The sequence below is a fragment of the Nelumbo lutea genome, chromosome 1 (genome assembly GCF_056320005.1).
Source record: "Nelumbo lutea isolate HS-2025 chromosome 1, American lotus-T2T, whole genome shotgun sequence".
Lineage (NCBI taxonomy): Eukaryota > Viridiplantae > Streptophyta > Magnoliopsida > Proteales > Nelumbonaceae > Nelumbo > Nelumbo lutea.
In genome coordinates this window covers 171,928,334-171,948,076 of record NC_142684.1, presented here as the reverse complement: position 1 = coordinate 171,948,076, position 19,743 = coordinate 171,928,334, and the positions used below count along the sequence as shown (strand labels likewise).

General features: G+C 37.8%; 1 protein-coding gene across 1 annotated transcript; it reads left to right on the top strand.

Annotated features, from left to right (window-relative positions):
* The first annotated feature begins 1,162 nt into the window (after positions 1 to 1,162).
* LOC148879206 (Pentatricopeptide repeat (PPR) superfamily protein) lies at positions 1,163 to 3,805 on the top strand. The gene is made up of 2 exons (XM_088960646.1): positions 1,163 to 1,831; positions 2,086 to 3,805. The coding sequence occupies exons 1-2, from the start codon at positions 1,227 to 1,229 to the stop codon at positions 3,677 to 3,679; spliced, it is 2,199 nt and encodes a 732-aa protein (XP_088816772.1). The 5' UTR covers positions 1,163 to 1,226; the 3' UTR covers positions 3,680 to 3,805.
* The last annotated feature ends 15,938 nt before the right edge of the window (positions 3,806 to 19,743 follow it).

Below are 19,743 nucleotides of genomic sequence, written 5' to 3'. Positions count from 1 at the left end.
CATGATGAGATATTTTCAATTAAACTTGTTCATGGGCAGGGCTTGGGCTTGGATTTTGTTAAAACTTGAATGAACTTGGCTTGAAACCAAAGCCAACACAATGGAAAGCTAGACTCAAAACCCGACCTGTGAACAAGTCTATTCCCAATACACAGGGACATAACTATAAGGTTGGTGTGAGGAGTAGATCCCAATTCAATAATGTAACGGCTACACATGTGCAATTAAAAGGTAAATAACTTATTATTGTTTGCCCCCATAACCAAAAGATTCCAATTGATCATATTAATTCCATGTGATGTAGTTGGGATTGATGGGAGTTCAGATTGGTACCTCACATGCACATCTCACCATGTATTAGAAACATCTTCTATACTTTTTAGGGGGAGATGTTTCCAATACACGATTGAGATGCCCAATGGGACACATGTGGGGTGAGTTCTATGGGGTGCCAATGCAAATTGGATTGATGGTGGAACCATTGGAGGAGGCGCTCAATTTTGAGATCAGACATTCAGATCTACTCTTCAGACGGGTGCCTCATGCCGATTTCACAGATACATTCTACCATGCATTGGGAACATCTCTCGTACTTATATATTATTATTCACGGAAAATGTTCCCAATGCATGAAATTTCGATGTGAGGCACCCTATGTGAGTAGCAAATCCCATTTCGATTTTGACTCTACTAGTTGTACCGGTGGAGATGGATCACTCTAGACATTTGTCTATTCCATGGATACATCCAAAAAGTTGGTGAATGATAAAAAGTAGGCATCAATTGAGTTGAGTTTGACAATAAGTTGGTGGGTTATACATTATTGAGATTGCATGGGTTTTGATTGATTTTTTATTATGGAAGGCAATAACAATGGTGGTGCTGTTGGACGAAGGGGCCATGGAAAATCCATATTGCTCTAATTTGCTCGGTTGACTCTTCACTTATATACACGAGTGCAAACATAGTTACACGAGATGATATACATTAAAGGATAATATGTAGAAGCTCGTACATTTAATCCAAACCGGATCAACTTATATCTGATCCGATCAGGTAGAGTGGATAAATTCGATCCATTTATTACCGGATCGAATTCGAATTCGGATAAACGGATACTATTAGGAGCCTCAACACAGCGTTGCGGACCCTGAACGTAGCAAAACTCAACCTACTCTAATGCTATTTAACAGTAAATTTCATTCGAAGATATCCACCGGTATGCAATGGCTACGGCAACCATCAATCAAACGCTCCTAACCTTCCCTTCCCGCCAACCACCCAAACTCAACAATCTTCATCACCAACACCATCACCTCTTCTCCGCCCTCACATCTGCCACCACCATCGCTCAACTCAAACAAATCCACGCTCAAATTCTCCGGTCAGGACTCGACCGTTCAACCTCTCTACTCCTCAAGCTCGTTATTTCCTCTTGTGCTCTCTCGCCCAGCCTCGACTACGCTCTCCTCGTCTTTAACCAGATTGCAGATCCTGAGACACACATCTGCAATCGAATTCTGAGAGAATTTTCGAGGAGTTATGAACCTGACAAGACGCTTTTCGTGTATGAGAAGATGAGGAGAGAAGGGATTGGGGTTGACATGTTTAGTTTCCCGCCACTTTTGAAGGCATCAGCTAGAGTGGCTGCATTGAGTGAAGGAATGGAGATTCACGGGCTTGCTTCAAAACTGGGGTTCGATTCGGACCCATTTGTCCAAACGGGTTTGGTTAGGGTTTATTCTGCCTGTGGTCGGATATTCGAAGCGCGGCTCTTGTTCGACAAAATGTTGCACAGGGATATCGTTACTTGGAGCGTGATGATTGACGGGTATGGCCATAACTGTTTTTCTTTTCCTCGTTCATATTATTGTTATACCATTTGAAGTTATATGGTTTTTAATGGTTTAATTCAATGTCTTGTTACAATGGAATGGAGCTCTATACCCCCTTTAGGTTCCGAATCTCATACACTTTTCCTCTGCACTCTCATTCAGTCTGTGACAGGTGTCCCATAACATGTGTATTCTCATATGTATTGGGTATTTACAAAATAAGAATTCTCACCTGTAGTTACATAAACAGTTATTGTCAGAGTGGATTTTATGAAGATGCGTTGCTGCTGTTTGAAGAAATGAAGAACTCTGGTGTAGAGCCAGATGAGATGGTTCTTGCTACAATGCTTTCTGCCTGTGGCCGCGCTGGAAATCTAGATTATGGAAAAGCAATCCATGATTACATATCTGAGAAGAATTTCTCCCTCGATTCTCACTTGCAGAGTGCTCTTATCACCATGTACACAAACTGTGGTTCCATGGACGCAGCAAGATATTTGTTTGATAAGATGTCACCAAAGAACTTGGTTGCATCAACATCCATGGTTTCTGGGTATTCGAAACTTGGCAATATTGAAGCTGCTCGCTCCATTTTCAACCAAATGGTGGAAAAGGACTTGGTTTCTTGGAGTGCAATGATCGCTGGCTATGCTGAGAGCGATTGTCCCCAGGAAGCTCTTAAGCTATTCAAAGAAATGCAAGTCTCAGGTGTAAAACCTGATCAGGTCACTATGTTGAGTGTTATCTCAGCTTGTGCACATCTTGGTATGCTGGATCAAGCAAAATGGATCCATATCTTCATTGACAAGAATGGGTTTGGGGACATTTTGTCTGTAAACAATGCCCTTATTGACATGTATGCCAAATGTGGAAGTTTGGTGGGTGCAAGGAGTGTTTTTGATAAGATGCATAAAAGGAACGTTATATCTTGGACTAGCATCATAACTGCACATGCAATGCATGGGAATGCTAATGGTGCATTATGGCTCTTTGATCAGATGAAAGCCAAAGGAGTTGAGCCCAATGGAGTGACCTTTGTAGGTGTGCTTTTTGCTTGCAGCCATGCAGGGTTGGTTGAGAAGGGCCATCAAATCTTCTCTTCCATGATCAATGAACACAATATCATGCCCAAGCATGAGCACTACGGGTGCATGGTAGACCTCTTTGGTCGTGCCAACCTCCTCGGAGAAGCACTTGAGCTTATAGAGACAATGCCCATTCCTCCTAATGTTGTCGTTTGGGGATCACTCCTAGCTGCTTGTAGATTACATGGTGAGGTTGAGTTAGGGGAATTTGCAGCGAAGAGGCTCCTTGAGCTAGACCCAGATCATGATGGTGCACATGTTCTCCTGTCAAACATCTATGCTAAGGCGAAGAGATGGGATGATGTAGTGGGGGTGAGGAAATTGATGAAGCATAGAGGGGTCAACAAAGAGAGAGGATGTAGTAAGATTGAAGTGAACAACGAGATACATGAATTTGTTATGGCTGATAGGAACCACAAACTAGCTGACGAGATATATGAAAAGTTAGATGAGGTTATTGGTGAGTTGAAGCTGATTGGTTATGCCCCAGATACTGGCAGTGTATTGGTTGATCTAGAAGAGGAAGAGAAAAAGGAGGTTGTTTTATGGCACAGTGAGAAATTGGCCCTTTGCTTTGGGCTGATAAATGCTGGTAAAAGCTCTTGTATTCGCATAGTCAAGAATCTTAGGGTTTGTGAGGATTGCCACACTTTTATGAAGTTGGTTTCTAAGGTGTTTGAGAGGGAGATAGTTGTTAGAGATAGGACTCGTTTTCACCATTATAAAGATGGTATTTGTTCCTGTAAAGATTATTGGTGAGCTCATGTATTTCTATTTTTTCTTGTAAAGGCCAGTTCTGTTGTCTGATATATCTTTCAGAAAAATTATATTGTCTGATATATGTAAGAACAGATGAGCTGAAATTGAAGAGCAGGTTAACAACTAGTGCAGTCTTATACATGGCAATGTTTGAATATGATTTTCCAAGGTATTCACTCTTTTTTCCTTTATTTTATGTGAAGCTAAATGCAGCCATAGTTGATATATTGCAGTGATTTTTTTTTTCTGCTCCCATGTCCATTAACCTATAATAAAGAGAGAGAGAGAGAGAGTTTTACTCTCTTGTTTTTGAGTCTACCACAACAATTTTCAATGCACATGTTTCTTTTCTTCTTAAGAAAAATTTGTTAATGATGGAGAAGAACAATAGCAATTTCCTGTTTTGGAGGTATGTTATATTGTCATCAATTACCATCAAACAAAGAACAAGGTGTTAACTGTTGACTTGGAGGTATGCTTTGTTGATTTTGACTTTCTTGATTGCAAGAGTTTAATATTATTAGGGATTTCTGTTTTATAAGTTCTCTTAGAAATTAGAAATCAAAACCCTGAAACCCCATTCAAAACAACTGCAATTAGAAATTAGAATTTAGAAATTTTCATTTAGGAATTGGCAACTTCGCTGCCTTAGCCGTCTCTTTCTGTGCCCGATTGGAAGCATCATTAGCATTCAGCCCCTTTGTCAGTGCATCAGTCAGGGCAGTCTCAATATCTTGATGTCTTGCTCTCTCAACATGAACCATGGTACCTTAGCATGTGCGGTTAAGCAGGGTGTGAAGCTTCATATTACTAAAACTGGCATATTACTGTTGTCTGTTAGTTGTTATCCACTTTATGCTTCCCTGTATATAAAATTTTAAAATTTTAATTTCTATGACACAATAGAGTTGGATGTTATGTTCTTTAATAAATTGCTTGGAAAAGCTAATTATTGAAGCAACTTATGTGAAGCTTGATGTACTGAAAATAGCCTATTGCTGTTGTCTTTTAGTTGTTATCCACTCTTTCCATTGGAAGAAGGGAATTCCATTTGCCGAAGACCATGGTATCTATGATGGATTGACATGGTGGAAGCAGATAGACAATGGAAAGCAGCTCAGTCGCAATAGAAAATTTATTGCCATTGTAGCTGTGGTTCTATGAGTATGGCTCTATGGCATTGGCCTTTCAATTTGTTTATTCTGAACTGAAAAGTTTATTGCTTTATCTTTTAGTGGATTAAGATTTCATTGTCCATGTGGTGCTATGAGTATACTTCTATGGCATTGGCTTTATTTGGTCATTCTGGACTGAAAAGCTTATTGCTTTGTCTTTGGCTCCTAATCCTTATCAGAACTATTTGGATGAACTATGTAAGTTCCATTTTATAATTTTGTGCCTTCTAGGCATTCTATGTTGACTTATATTTTGTTCCATTAATCAAATACCAAAAGTTCAACATTTTGTTTCAGAAAAGTCAACAGTTTCAAAACCATACCCTCATAGATTTTATATCCTGACCCAAACGGTGCAAAATAGAATGGCTAGTAATTGAGGGGCTTTGTGGAGTTCATGCGGAGGTGGGAGTTGGTAGATTTACCATTTGCTTGGAGGGGGGGGGTATACTTGGACGAATAATTAGGAAGAAGCAACCTTGGTTAAACACTTAAACTAGATAGATTTGTAGTGTCTAAAGAGTGGGAGAAACATTTCCCAGATCTGTCTTTGGAGGCCCTACCAAGACCTGTATCAGATCATGCACCAGTCATGTTGGACTGTAGAGGTATAAGGGGAGGTTGTCCTTTCAGATTTGACAAGCCAGGCTTTCTGGAGTTGGCGGCTGAGTGGTGGGCTAGTTTATCTTTAGAAGGCATGACAAGTCACATTTTCATCAAAAGGCTAAAGGGACTAAAACAAAAAATAAGAGTGGGGTAGAGAGGGGTTAAAGGAGAGTGAGAAAAGAAAGAACAAGTGTTTGGAGGTAATCACTGAAATTGACAGAGAGGAGGAAAATGGAAGCATTGATAGAGAGAAAAGAGCAAGAAGGGATATGGTCATATGGTTAAAAGGGAGTTTGACAAAATAGCTTACAAAGAGGAAATTTAATGGAGGCAGATGTCAAGGTGTTTGTGGCTGCAAGATGGAGATAACAACACGAAATTCTTCCATAAAATGGCTAGTGCAAAAAGGAGAGAAAATACCAAAAAAAAAAAAAAAGGAAATTCAGGGTGTGGAAATAGAGGAAAGATAGATTAAAACACATATAGCGAAGCTGGTAGATTTGTACAAGGAAGCACTATAAAATTTTGTACAAGGAAGAATGGAGATTCAGGCCCATGTTAGATGGATTGCAATTTGAAACCCTCTCAGCAGAGCAAGCCAGAGACTTGGAAAAGCCGTTTACAGAAGAAGTGTGGGAAGTGATAAAGGGTTGCGAGGGAGACAAGGTACCGGGACCTGATGGTTTTACTCTGCTTTTTACAAGAAATGTTGAGAAATTGTGAAACAACAGGAGGCTTAACGGTTAAGATTAGGGAAAACAAACGCTATGTGGTGTTTCTCAACACGGAGGCGACAGTGTGGTTGAAAGGTTTTATCGACGACATTCTCTTTGGAGCTACAGTAACCAGTTGGAAGGGTGAGTTGATCATGCAAGGGAAGAACTTTACGGTGGAGAGAAAATCAAACAGTAGAGGAGCTTTTGTTCAATTGTGTGAAACATCCAGAAGAGGAAAGAAACAAATTGTCTGCATACCAGAAGGAAAGGAAAAAACAAAGTTGGGTGCGATTTGTTGAAGCTTTGGATGACCTTGAACATCGAAGTTGGCTGAAAGAAAAGTCTCTTAAACCAGTCACAGTTTCAGAGAACAAAACAGAGGCCAGAAATGATGCTTCCAAAAGCGATGAGAAAGTTCAGGTTGATGCTCTAAAAGGTCTATGCTGTGTCTCTCTGTGCTCGAAGATGATGATTGAAGGAAATTTGGAGGAATGGCATAGAAAAAAGGTGGTGCGGCTGGGTAAGAAAGTCCAAGACTTGAATATCATGCTCCTAGATATCTTGACCCTGTTTCCAATGGTTGAGGAGGCTTCTCACTTTCCGTTTGAAATTGGAGCAGCTTAACCCATCACTTCTTTTCTTAGATGAACCAACATTAGGTCTGAACTCAACAACAGCACTTGGAATAATTCAAATGCTACAAAGCATTGCAAAGGTAAAGGCATTGTTTAACTTTCTGTAATTTAGAAAGGCATCATAGCTAAAACTCATAATGTGGTGTCATAGGCTGGCAAAACAGTAGTGACTACAATTCGTCAGCCATCAAGCAAACTGTTCAATAAATTCGATAAGTTAATTCTCTTGGGTAGAGGCAATACATTGTACTTTGGAAAAGGATTTATATGCAGTATTTCTCCTCAAATGGTTGCTCTCCTCTCATAGCTATGAAAACCAGCAGAGTTCCTGATTGATATTGCAAATGGGAACATAATGACAAATCGGTTCCATCTTTACTGGAGGACAAAGTGTTAGCCAGCAACCGAAACTCTGAAAACTCTGAAAAACAGCATGGAAGGCTTTCCCCCATTGATGTCCATCAGGTTCTTAGCCAATAATAATGACCTTCATCTTTACTAGAGGACTGTATCCAGTGCACTCCTCCCAAGACCCCAAATAGCTGGGGCCAACATTGGATACTTTATACCTATACATGTCCTGTGTTCTGGTGTCAAACACAATATTTACTTGATAAAACACTGGAGACTGCATGGGGACTTCCTAGAGTATAATTTTTAGAATCTGCAGTTTAAAATATGTAAACTGGCATATTTTGACAAATCATATATATGAAAACTCCATATGCCTTAGAAGTTTGAGTGGATCTGGCAAGATGATGTATCTATTACCAAGTGTAAAAGGGAGGATCTATTATGCAGGACAGTTTAGTTAGTTAGTATGGTTACTCCAATATTGAATGGAGATGTCTACAGGTTTCATCCTTTTACCTCGTTTGTTGACACAGAGGTGCAACAAAAATATGACAATGCCTTGATAAATTGGTTATTCCCATTTGTTCTTTTAGCAGTGAAGTTCCAAAAACCATCCAAAAGTCAGTAGTTTTTCTTTGCCATGTGAAGACAGGGATTTTGCCATGTCCTAATGTTACATCCACATAAATGCTTAACTTGCCTGTTTCTCACAGCAGACGGGATGGAATACCATTTTCACAAAACATAAGGCTGTGTTTGGTTTGAAAGAAAAGGCAGGGAAAGGAAGGTTAAGAGTCAATTGGACCGGATTTGGTCCTATGAGTCCATTACAGATGGACCAGGTCCTATCCAATCCTTTGAATATTTTGGACCATTTTAGACTGGTCCAACTCAATTCAATTTTTGACTGTTCAATCTGTTCAAAATGGTTTTAATTTTAGATTTGTTTCAACCCAAACTGGTCCATTGACACCTATATTCTTATCTTCTATCAATGGACCAGATATTGGTTCAATCATATAAATCCATTATGGATGGACCAGGTCCAATCCAATCCAATAAATACTTTGGACCATTAAGTCCAGACTGGTCCAATTATTGATTTTGATTTGGACAGGGTCCAACCCAAAACCGGTCCATTGACGCCCCTAAGGAAGGGAATGGTAGGGAAACCTGTAAAAGGTTAGTACAGGTTTCCCTTTTCTTTTCAAACCAAACATAGTTAAATGAAAGGTAAGGAAAGGAAAACAAAAACTCGGGGGAACGAGGAAGGGAACATTTATACACGCAGAAATCGGAATAGGTAGGTTTAATGCAGTTTTTAACCATCAATTGTAAGCAAAACAGTTATTGCAGTTTTGTTACGGGTGACGGAATACAATAATTGGAAAGGCATTTGTTAGGGGGATTTCTGGCGGTGAAAGAAAAAGGGTGTCACCAACCAAGTGGTGGCTCGGTTGCCATGTTAGTTGGATAGAGACGCGGATTCAAATCGCACTGTTCCACCTACGTTGAAAAGTTAGTGTGCTGTGTCAAGTATTGGCAATGAAATCCTGCTTAATCTATCACTTCTATTCTTAGATGAATCAACATTAGGTCTGGACTCAACAATAGCACTCGGAATAATTCAAATGCTACAAAGCATTGCAAAGGTAAACATAAAATATGGAACTGTTTAACTTTCTGTAATTCATCAGCCATCAAGCAGACTGTTCAATAAATTCGATAAGTTAATTCTCTTGGGTAGAGGCAATACATTGCAACATTTTCAAACCGTTGTTGACCCAGGCGGTCAGACTGTTTGGACTGGAAACTAGTCATTTGAACGATTCTGGGTTTACCTCTGAAAAAATGTTGAAAAAGTCAAAAAACCGTTGACTCAGCCTTTCGAACCATCGACCCGATCAACGGTTAGCAGTTTGGTAAATATATATATATATATATATATATATTTACCTTCGAAGGTCTTAGCCTCTTAGGGTTTTGTTTTGCCAAACTCAAAACCAAAAGCCTTCAGGCATTCACAGAAGACGATAACGGTGATACACCAGCACCGCCCTTCCCAGAATCTGAGCAAGAACCCGTTGGTGACCAAATTTGCAATGGCAGCCGGCGATTAAAGCTTCGACTTTCGAGTCTTTCACTCTTTCTCAACCGTATCTTGAAAGGAATGGCTCCGGTGACCATCTTCGCTGCGGTTGCGAGGACCAATGTAGACTCCAACCTTTGGCGGCTATCTTCACTATGGTTGTCGGCGACTACTGTGATTTTTCAGGTAACTAAGTGAGCCAGTGACCACTGTTCAGTTCAGAACCACCATTATTCAGTTCAGAACTTTAAATTTCAGTTTTTAACGTCTCTCATTTAGCCATTTCAATGATTTTTAATTAACTCTTTTTTTTTTTACAATACTATGATTTTTTCAAGGAACCAAATCATCATTTGCACTGGTGACCACTCCATTGAAGCCGAAAGCCACTGCAGAATTTTTCAAGCCACTACAATACTAGATCTTTTGACAGTTTCTCATGAAGCTTCGGAGAAGATCTCTATTCCTTGCAATCGAATTTGCTAGCTGCAACTGCTTTCATGGAGCCACTCAAGAAATGGATGTTCATTGACAAGGATGGTGAACAAGTTGGCCCAGTGGAGATGCTATCAGAATGTTTTGGTCATAGAAGACTATTGACCTGAGTGGAAGAGATTGCGTAATATTCTTGAACTCTGTTGGGCATTGGCCATTCGTTTTTTTTTTTTTTGTATTTTCTGTATTTTATTATTTTTATATTTAGATATTTTTATTTTTTTCATATGTTGTTTTTTTCCTATATTTTTCTGTGTATTTTCTATATTTTATTTAATTTTTATGTTATTTTTTATTATATATAAATATTTTTTTGTTTTTTTTAATTTATTTATGGCATCACAGGTCAAACCGTTCAACCCGGATGGTTGAACTGCTGAACCGGAAAACGGTGTCTAAAACGGTTCCATTTCCAGGTCGGTTTTTAAAACATTGATACATTGTAATTTGGAAAAGCATCTTAAGCTATGCAGTATTTCTCCTCAAATGGTTGCTCTCCTCTCGTAGCTATGAAACCAGCAGAGTTCCTGATTGATATTGCAAATGGGAACATAAATGACAAATCGGTTCCATCTTTACAGGAGGACGAAGTGTTAGCCAGCAACCGAAACTCTGAAAACTCTGAAAACAGCATGGAAGGCTTTCCCCCTTTGATGTCCATCAGGTTCTTAGCCAATAATGATTAACTTCATGTTTACTAGAGGACTGTATCCAGTCCACTCTTCCCAACACCCCAAGTTGCTGGGACCAACATTAGATACTTTATACCTATACATGTCCTGTGTTCTGGTGTCAAACACAATATTTACTTGATAAAACACTGGAGACTGCATGGGCACTTCCTAGAGTATAATTTTTAGAATCTGCAGTTTAAAATATGTAAACTGGCATATTTTGACAAATTATATATATATATATGAAAACTCCATATGCCTTAGAAGTTTGAGTGGATCTGGCAAGATGTATCTATTACCAAATCTAAAAGGGAGAGTTCCATTCTCCCCTTTCATCAACTCCCATTCTTTCCTTCCACTTAAAATTCTTATGCTTATGTCCCCCCACACACCATAACATTGGTCTTAAAAAACTAGATAAAGAAACATGGTATAACATGTTAAATAGGATATCCAAACCCATGTCGATGTTCTGGATCTTAGGAAATGGAGAGTCAAATCTTTGTTTCCTGTATTCATGTCATCCATACTATGTCTGGGCATTTGATGCATACATGAAGCATTACAAACAGAAGACATGATAGATTAAAAGACGTCCAGATACATTATGGTTACTTATTCTAGGGGATTTTGCATTATCTAATAATAATAATGTTGCCTAATATGGGACATCTATTAATTGAATGTGTCTCACTATCCAAATAACTTTACTTATTGACTGAATCATTTACTCACTACCCAAATAACTTTACATCTATGAATTGAATGTGTCTCACCATTCAAGGTCAATCCAATTTGTTTTTTGGTTTGGATTTTCAAGTTAGCCTTGAATTGGAACAAATTTTTTTCAACTTTATTTTATAAGGTGTGAGTGAATAATACTTCATTGTAGCCTAATCCAAAGTTTAGTAGGGTTCATATTTTTCAATCCTAATATTAAGAGACTTCAAAATGAATATTTTGTGTTGGGTTTGAAATGAACAATACTTCCCATAGGTGTACTATAATAATATTGCCTAATATGGGACATCTTTGAACTAAACGTGTTTCACTATCCAAATAACATTACTTACTGACTGAATCCATTGACATGGTGCTTAATCCTTCTGTTTCTTTTTTCCTTTTTTTCTGGAAATTCAGATAAGATAAAATATTGTGATCAATGTATTTGCCAATGGCGGGCTTGATCATGAAGTAGAAAGACATTTTCAGGCCATGCAAAGAGATGGCTGCCATCCCAATTCCTTAACCTGCCCCGCACTTCTTCATGCCTATAAAGAGAATGGAAGGATGTAATGTGGAATGGAGGATTGATCATCTTGTTATAACCAATTAATCTCTGATTTTGTGAAATAAGGATTTATTTTGGAGGCTGAAAGGGTTAATGAGAAAATGATTGAATGTGGTTTAGGTTAAATTTGGAAGGAGTACAAATACAAATATGTACGGTACAAATACATACAAAATAATACAAAATACAAGGTAATTGTTCAGGGGTTATGTGGACCATGAACATATTGCAGAAGTAATTTCTTTCAGATTAAAAAGTCGGTGGAAGAAAATAGATTTGTTCTGACCGTAGTTGTTCATCTTTACATATCAGCGGGTGAGGATCTCAAAGCTGGCGGCATTCTGGATTCCATTCCTTTGTAGTTGGATCAAAGACAAAAATCATATGAGTTCTTTCTTGTAAGAATATAAAGATGAGAACCATGAAGCCCCCAGAGATACATCAAGATGTCAATGGGGATATAGCAAATGAATTTCTAAATGGATTAAGGGAAAAGGAAGCTTAATTCTTGATTAGGAAAAATGGGTATTGGTGCGGTGAGAATCTTGATTACACTGTTAGCAGTGGTAATAACAGGAAGTAACGGAAGAAACAATTGAAATATCAACGTAACTTACCTGTTTCCAAAAGTGTCGCACAAAGTTTCAAAGGTATGTATATATATATATAATCTCAACTTCTAACTAGAGTAGATCTCCATTGTTAGTGATCGGGTAAGCTCTGAGTTTCTTATGGACTGTGATTTGGCCTTGTCTTGTTTGTGCAGTATTCATTGGATTTTGTCTCTCTAAGCATTGTTGTAATGTTATCGTCATGGATGGATATGAAATAATGCATGATTTAATTTCTTTGGTTTAAATCCATGCTTGCTTTGGTTAATTTATTAGTTGCAGAATTCATTTATTGATATGCAAATGTTAAATTATGATGTCTCTTCGAATGTCTTGCGTTTATACATTTTTTTTATGGATATCTCATTTACTTTATATTCTCTAACAATTTATTTGTTTTGACTTGCTGGTTCAACCATTATGCTAAGTGGATTTGCCTTGAAAAATGTATTAGAGAAATTTAAGCTGGTGGTTCAGACCACTTCCTAAAGAACCAGAAGATGTTGGGCAAAATCTAAGGTGGCAGCCAACTGTGATCCCAGAACCAGTGAAGCTCATCAATCTGAGCAACTAGAAAATCCCAGAACTAGTGAAGATATGCTACGTATATAAGCTGATAGACCTGGGCAACTTAATTAGTTGATTCTTTAATTTCTATGCTTGCCAAGCATGGAATTAAGCTTTCAGGGTTGGCATGTGGTCCTCAAATGCCATGTTGGAGATGCCCTCGTCGCAGGCTGCTGGTTATCTGGACAAGCAGGGAGTTAGGAGATACAAACCAAGGCTAAAACGGTGGGCGTTGGCCTCAAATTCAGTTAATGACGACTCATCCTTCAAGGATACAATGGAATCCTGAGGAGGATACAGAAACCTTTCTATAAATAAATTAGGGTAAAGGAAACATCCAAAAAACATGTACCAAGGAATTGACTGAGAAATATCCAATGAAGATCCAATCAGAGAATGAGTCTGATTCAAAGATAACAGAATCTAATGTGTCATAGATTCTGAAACCGTTTCGGAGGGCTTCACCTTTGATTGGGCTGTATTGACTGAATTGAGTTGAAAAAGTTACCCGTTTGGGAGGGCTTCACCTTTAAAAACGTATTTATAGGTTATTTGTCATGCAAAAAAGAAAAAAAAACAATTATTTAAAGCTTTTCAAAATTCGACATTTTTAAAATTATCGGGTCTTTCCATGCATGCGTCTTCTCGTTTTATTAGTTTTGATTACCAAACAAAGGAAGACTGGTTTTCGGTATTCCAATCTTACCAAAGCCTATTCGAAAGAATTGCCAAACATCGCCTCTTTTTAAGTTCACCAAAGAAAGAGGTCGGATCTCTTGAGGCACACTAGGTGAGTGCACATGATTATTGGTAGAAGAGCTTCTAATGATTCTAAGTTCAACAAGTCCCATGTAGTTAACGAAAATTTAAGAAATTTTGTAGTTCTCTTATTTGCAATTTTTCTTTTTAAAATTAGAAACAGAAACCAAACTAGATAATATCAAAACAATCATCCTCATTCCAAGAAACTTCATTCAAATCTCCAATCAACCCAATTGGCAAATCAAAGTTAGCAATCTAGAATTTAAAAGCAGACAACGGATTTGCCAACTACCCCATAATTCTAACTTTCGGTTAATATAGGTTCTTGTTGAGGGTCTATTACTACTACTACTTCTATAATAGGAAAAATTTAGGCAGAATAAAACAATCCTAGTCTCTACGAGTTCCTCTTATTCACTTATTAGCATGGTTTTTAAAACCGGATTAGACCGGAAAAATCAGGAACTGGTCAAAGTGACCGATTCTGTTTTACCCCAGAACTGTTATCTCACCGAAAAATATTGATTTGATCAGTAAACCGCTGATTCAGCCGAGTGGTCAAACCGTTCAATAGTTTGGCCTTTTTCATTTTATTTATTTTTTTGTCAGAACGGGCCATCCGTTCAGTTCGAATAGTCAAGCTGTTCGGCCCAGGAACTGGACCGGACCCCTAATCAGTTTTCTATCCAGTTCAATTTTAAAAACCTTGCTTATAAGAATATCACAATTCACAGAAAACCATTATTGAAGAAAGTACATTAAAAAGATTCCAAATGACCTTTATACAACTATCCTACATAAATATGCAACTTGGATTGAAGTTTAGATTAGGGTTAAGGCTGAATGATATGAATCCAATTTAGAGTTGGTTTAGATTTGAGGTCTTGGGCAATCTGGCCCAACCCAAACCTGGAATTTCTTGTTGTATTTATCAATATCTTCTAAATACATGTCTTGAAGTGGGATATATCTCCATAAAAATCTCACAAACCTATTAAGGCAAGACTACATGGGAATTGCGCAAAGTACCAACCAATGGGTTGGTAAGGTCTCTGCTGGTCACCTGCACCTGGGATGGGGGGTTATGGGTTCAGGGATGGGCTACCCCCTTTGTGTAGCCCTTCAAAATATATATATATATATATATATATATATATATATATAAAACTACATGGGAATTCTTTATATTTTGATTGAGTTTTCATTGTTCTCTTCTAAGCTTTTGTTATATTTGCGTGGGTTGAATTTATAATATCAGGTTTTAGGGCAAGATAGCCTTTGTCCTTCTTTGTCATTATTTACTCTTCATTTGATAATCGTTAAAAAAAATTTAAGGTGGCCACCTTTCAACCTAGAGTAAAGATTATGGCTAAGAAAATGTATGTAGCTATATCTAACACCCACAATTTTAATTTTAAAAGAAATATTAATCAAGTATAATGTTTAAAACACAAGAAGGGAGGTATAATTAATGTTTCTAAACCACCATAAATATGTTGTTATACATATAATAATGCTGAGTTCAGTCAACCTTGTTCTGCCAATCTCAAGAATAAGAAATAAGAAGATTTTGGCAAAACAATTGATGAAATTGGTTTTTAAAGATGCAACTAAAAAAGGGGTAAAAGAGTCTCATAAGTATGTAGCAGAAGTTTGAGGACTTCTTTTGTAAATAGAAGTTTAAGAACCCAAGTATAACTACCCCAAAGTACGGGATAGTTACTTCTATAGTTTTTCGTCTTTTGAGTTCAATACAATGTTCAAAATATTGATTTGTATCGTGTTGGTGGCTTCCTGATACGACCATACAGGAGTTGTATCGGGTCAGCCACTGGTTCAGAGGGTAGTCGGGTCTTTAACCGGTCCCTCTGAACTGATTTCAAAAAAAAAAAGAAAAAGAAAAACTAAAAAAAGCACCGACACAGGCTGATACACCCTACCGGTGCACCTGTAGTCACTGCACCTGTACATTGGGAGCATCTTCCAATTAATGAAAAAAGAGATGACCCAATAGGGGTGGACTCAAGCTGAGCTGAGCCAAATATTTGGCTAATTGAGCTCAGCTCGTTAATAAACTATGAGGCTTGAGATTGATCCTAGGTAGAGATTGGAGGTCAAATTCAACTTGAATCAAAAGCTTACAAAATTATAGATATAAACAATTATTTTTTATTTAATATATAAAAATTTAAGAATTACAAAAATTAATTATTATAGAGTGAAAATATTATATATAATATTTTTATATTTATTATTTAGTTATATATATGTATGTATGTATGTATGTAAAAATTCTATTAGGCTTATAAATCTCACAAATCGAATTTTATTGGATTCAAACTCAACTCAAAGCTTGATTTAAACAGAACTGAGATTGAATAATTCATAAAAAAAATGCCACCCCTAATCCCCAATATGCTGCAGTAGCTTGTCAAGACAGTATTGGGGCATTTTGTTGGGAATAGATCAGTACCCTATGTTTTACTCAAAAAAACAAGAAAAAAGATGTGATTGTAAAAGCGAGACATCTGCGCTAACAACTATCTCCAATGAACCAACTTGATTACCCGGTTCAAATAGGGTTACGCGTGATTCAGGTTAAGCCCAACAAATTGGCATCCCTACTTATACAATAAATGGGCCACAAAATTATGTCCATGCCCTGCCCATATGCTCAATGATTCATGTTAGAAAATTCTATAAGGCCCATTCTTTTATCAGTTTTGAGCTGCTTTTATCTCTTAGGCAAGTAAATGCCTCATAGTGATATGTTAGAAATGAACTAGTTCATAGTTATATAACTTTTCGTCATTTTTCACCCTGTAGACATGGTCCTTTCACGGGGTCCCACCATGTCTTTAGGGCGAAGGATCCAAGAGTTGCATAATTCATTGCTTGCTAGCATTTTTTTTTTACAAAATATTATCACTATACCTTGTTTTACACTTGATAAAGTATAATATGTAAAGTTGTAAACACATTTGGATTGAATTGTGACGTGGGAATTGTATTAATCAAAACAATGTTGGGCTTACATTGGCTATTGGGCCTAACAAGCTAGATCTTGGCCTTGATAATGGGATGAAATTGTAGTTGTCTGTGGTCAGGTGTTTGTTTTACTTGCTTCACCCATTTTACTTGATAATGGGATGAAATTGTAGTTGTCAATATATTTGGTGATCCCATCTTGCTTTTAAACAATGACTCTAGCCATGTCCCAATCTCTAACGATGTCTATACCACAAGTTAGTATAGGGAAAACTTCAGTTCCATATGACATGTTGTCCTAACCAAGTTTCACATTGTTGACAATTACCACGAGAAATTTGGGAGGGTTAGGTTCGTAAACAAGTTAGTATATTAGGTAATCCCATCATTATTTTGGATTGTATAGGATCATGGCCGGATCTCTAATAATGCCTGCCAAAGAGTTAGAAGAAAAATTGCTCTGCCAGATAAATCTAGCATAGTTCGTACGAGAACCGATATATTGGGCAAATCGCATACCAATTTTTAATGATAACTGAGGTCTTGTCCAATCTCTAATGGTGCCCATCCCATGAATCCAATTAGAAAACATATTTGAGTGGAGATGTTGTTTTGAGTTTAAATGACTATGGCATTGATAGAAAAAAGATGTTCACGGATGGTCGGATTAAGGTTTGGTAAGAAGTTTTCTTGGAGATTTTAATGATGAGGTCAAGCTTGAAACTAGCGAATTTCTCTTTGAGAAGATTTGTTGGAAGCGAGGCATGCCTGAGGCAAGTTGGTAGAAAAGTGGGCCATCCATATACTCATTTCGAAAGGAGTCGGTATATTCAGTCATCCCATCCTGATTGAAATGATAAGATTGGCCTTGACCCGAACAATAATAATCCCAACCCATGCGTTTGTAGAAAACGTGTCATCGTGATAAGACCAAAGATCATTCCCTAAGGGGACGATATATTGGGGAATGCTTAACTGATCATTCCCAAAGATCATTACCCATCGTGACAAGACCAAAGATCATTCCCAAATGCTAACTCAGCTCCTTCCCAATTTGTGATGATGCCCATGCCAAGATGCCTATGAAAACACTTGTTTCAGGTGAGATTTAGTCTTCATTTCAATGTATTGTGGCATCCTTAACTGAGCCTAGTTAGTCGAAAAATGAGTTGTCCATATTATACCAACATCGTTCCAAAATGGATCAATGAAGCCCTGGCCTAATCTCTAATTATGCGTAGCCCACAATTCATACAAAAAATTATCTCAAACGAGAAACGAGTCATTCATATGATACCAACACCGTTCCTAAATGGATCAATATGATCGGTGATCCCATCTCCATCTTAAATGATAGCTTGGACGCTGTCCCGATATATAATGATGTCCATCACACGAGATGGTAGAAAAACACATCAGTGCATAGGACCATCCTGATTTTAAATGATAAATGAAGCCCTGGCCTGATCTCTAATTATGCATAGCCCACAATTCATACTAAAAACTTATCTCAAACGAGAAGTAGTCCTACCGCAAAAATTTTACTTTGGTAATAATTGCCTTGAGAAATTTGGGTGGGGTAGGTTTCTAAACATGCATGCATATTGGGTAATCCATTATGATTTTGGACGATCTAAGATCATGGGCCGATATCTAATAATGCCCAACGAAGGACTTAGTAGCAAAATGGCTTGGCCTTATAAGTCTGATAGAGTTCATAAGGGAGCTGACATACTATACAACTACTTCCTGACGTTTACAAATATTTTAGGCCCGGTTGGATCTCTTATGTTACCCATCCCTTTAATCCAATTAGAAAACATATTTGAGCGGAGATGTTCTGATTTTAAATTATTGTGTCACTGATTACTATGGGGTAAGATGTCTTCTTGGAGGTTTTTATGACAAGATTATGCTAGAGACTATGGAATTTCTCTTATATAAGAGTTTAGGGAGCCAAGCATTCCAACTGAGGCATTTTAGTACAGAAATGGGTTAGCCATATCACCGTTTCTAAAGGAGTCATTATATTCGGTAATCACATCCGATTTAACCGATCTGTCTAGCATTGACCCAATGTATAATAATGCCCAACCCCTGAGATAGTAGAAAACGGGTCAGTGATATAACACCAAAGATCGGTCCTAAAGGAGTGAGAATATAGGGTAATCCAAGCGCGATTTTAAAGGCCAACTGAAGCCCTTCCTGATCTGTGAAAATTTCCCAGCCCACGATTCCTATCAAAACACCTATCTGAATACTAGTGTCCACACTCTCTCTTATGGATTCCTAAGACTGTCGGTAGCAGATTTGCTCAGCCTTTGGAATAGAATTTACAAACTGTATTTATATGTATAGTATGCTATTTTTGGAAAAAGGTTTTAAAAAGATTTTAATCTCGGGATCAATTTGACGAGGTGTGGCACTGCATTCAGTAATCAAGGAAGAGGTACTTCCTTTTGAGTAGTGTTTCGATACTTAAGGGCTGAGAGGTTATGGGCAAGAGACCAAGAGACGGCCGATTATCCATTGGGTTTTATGTCACGTCAGCCAATTTTTCTTGGGTTTTGGAGGGTGGCCAACCCAATGGATTATCAAGTTTTGGGCCCATACTGATTTTTAATGACAACTAAGGCATGGTCTGATCTGTAATGATGCCCATCCAATGATTCCAGTTACAAAAAACATATTTGAGCGGAGATGTTTGATTTTAAATGACTGTGGGATTGATTAGTGGGGTGAGTTAGTAGAAGAACGTGTCGACAGACTGTCGAATTATGGTTTGCTAAGATGTTTTCTTGGAGGTTTTAAAGAAGAGATGATGCTAGAGACTAGACAATTTCTGTTTGAGACAACTCTTTAGGTGCGATGGATTCCTAACTGACGCTAGTTGGTAGAGAAATAGGTCACCCATGAGTTTGTAGAAATTGTGTCGACGCTATAAGACCAATTATCGTTGAATATGTTGGGGAATCCAATTGTGGTTTTAAATGTTAATTATGACTGCCCGATTTGTAATTATGCCCAAGCCATGGTGGCTATTAAAACACTTGATTGGGCCGATATGTCGTCTCGACTTCAGCCTACTTTGGTGTTCATAA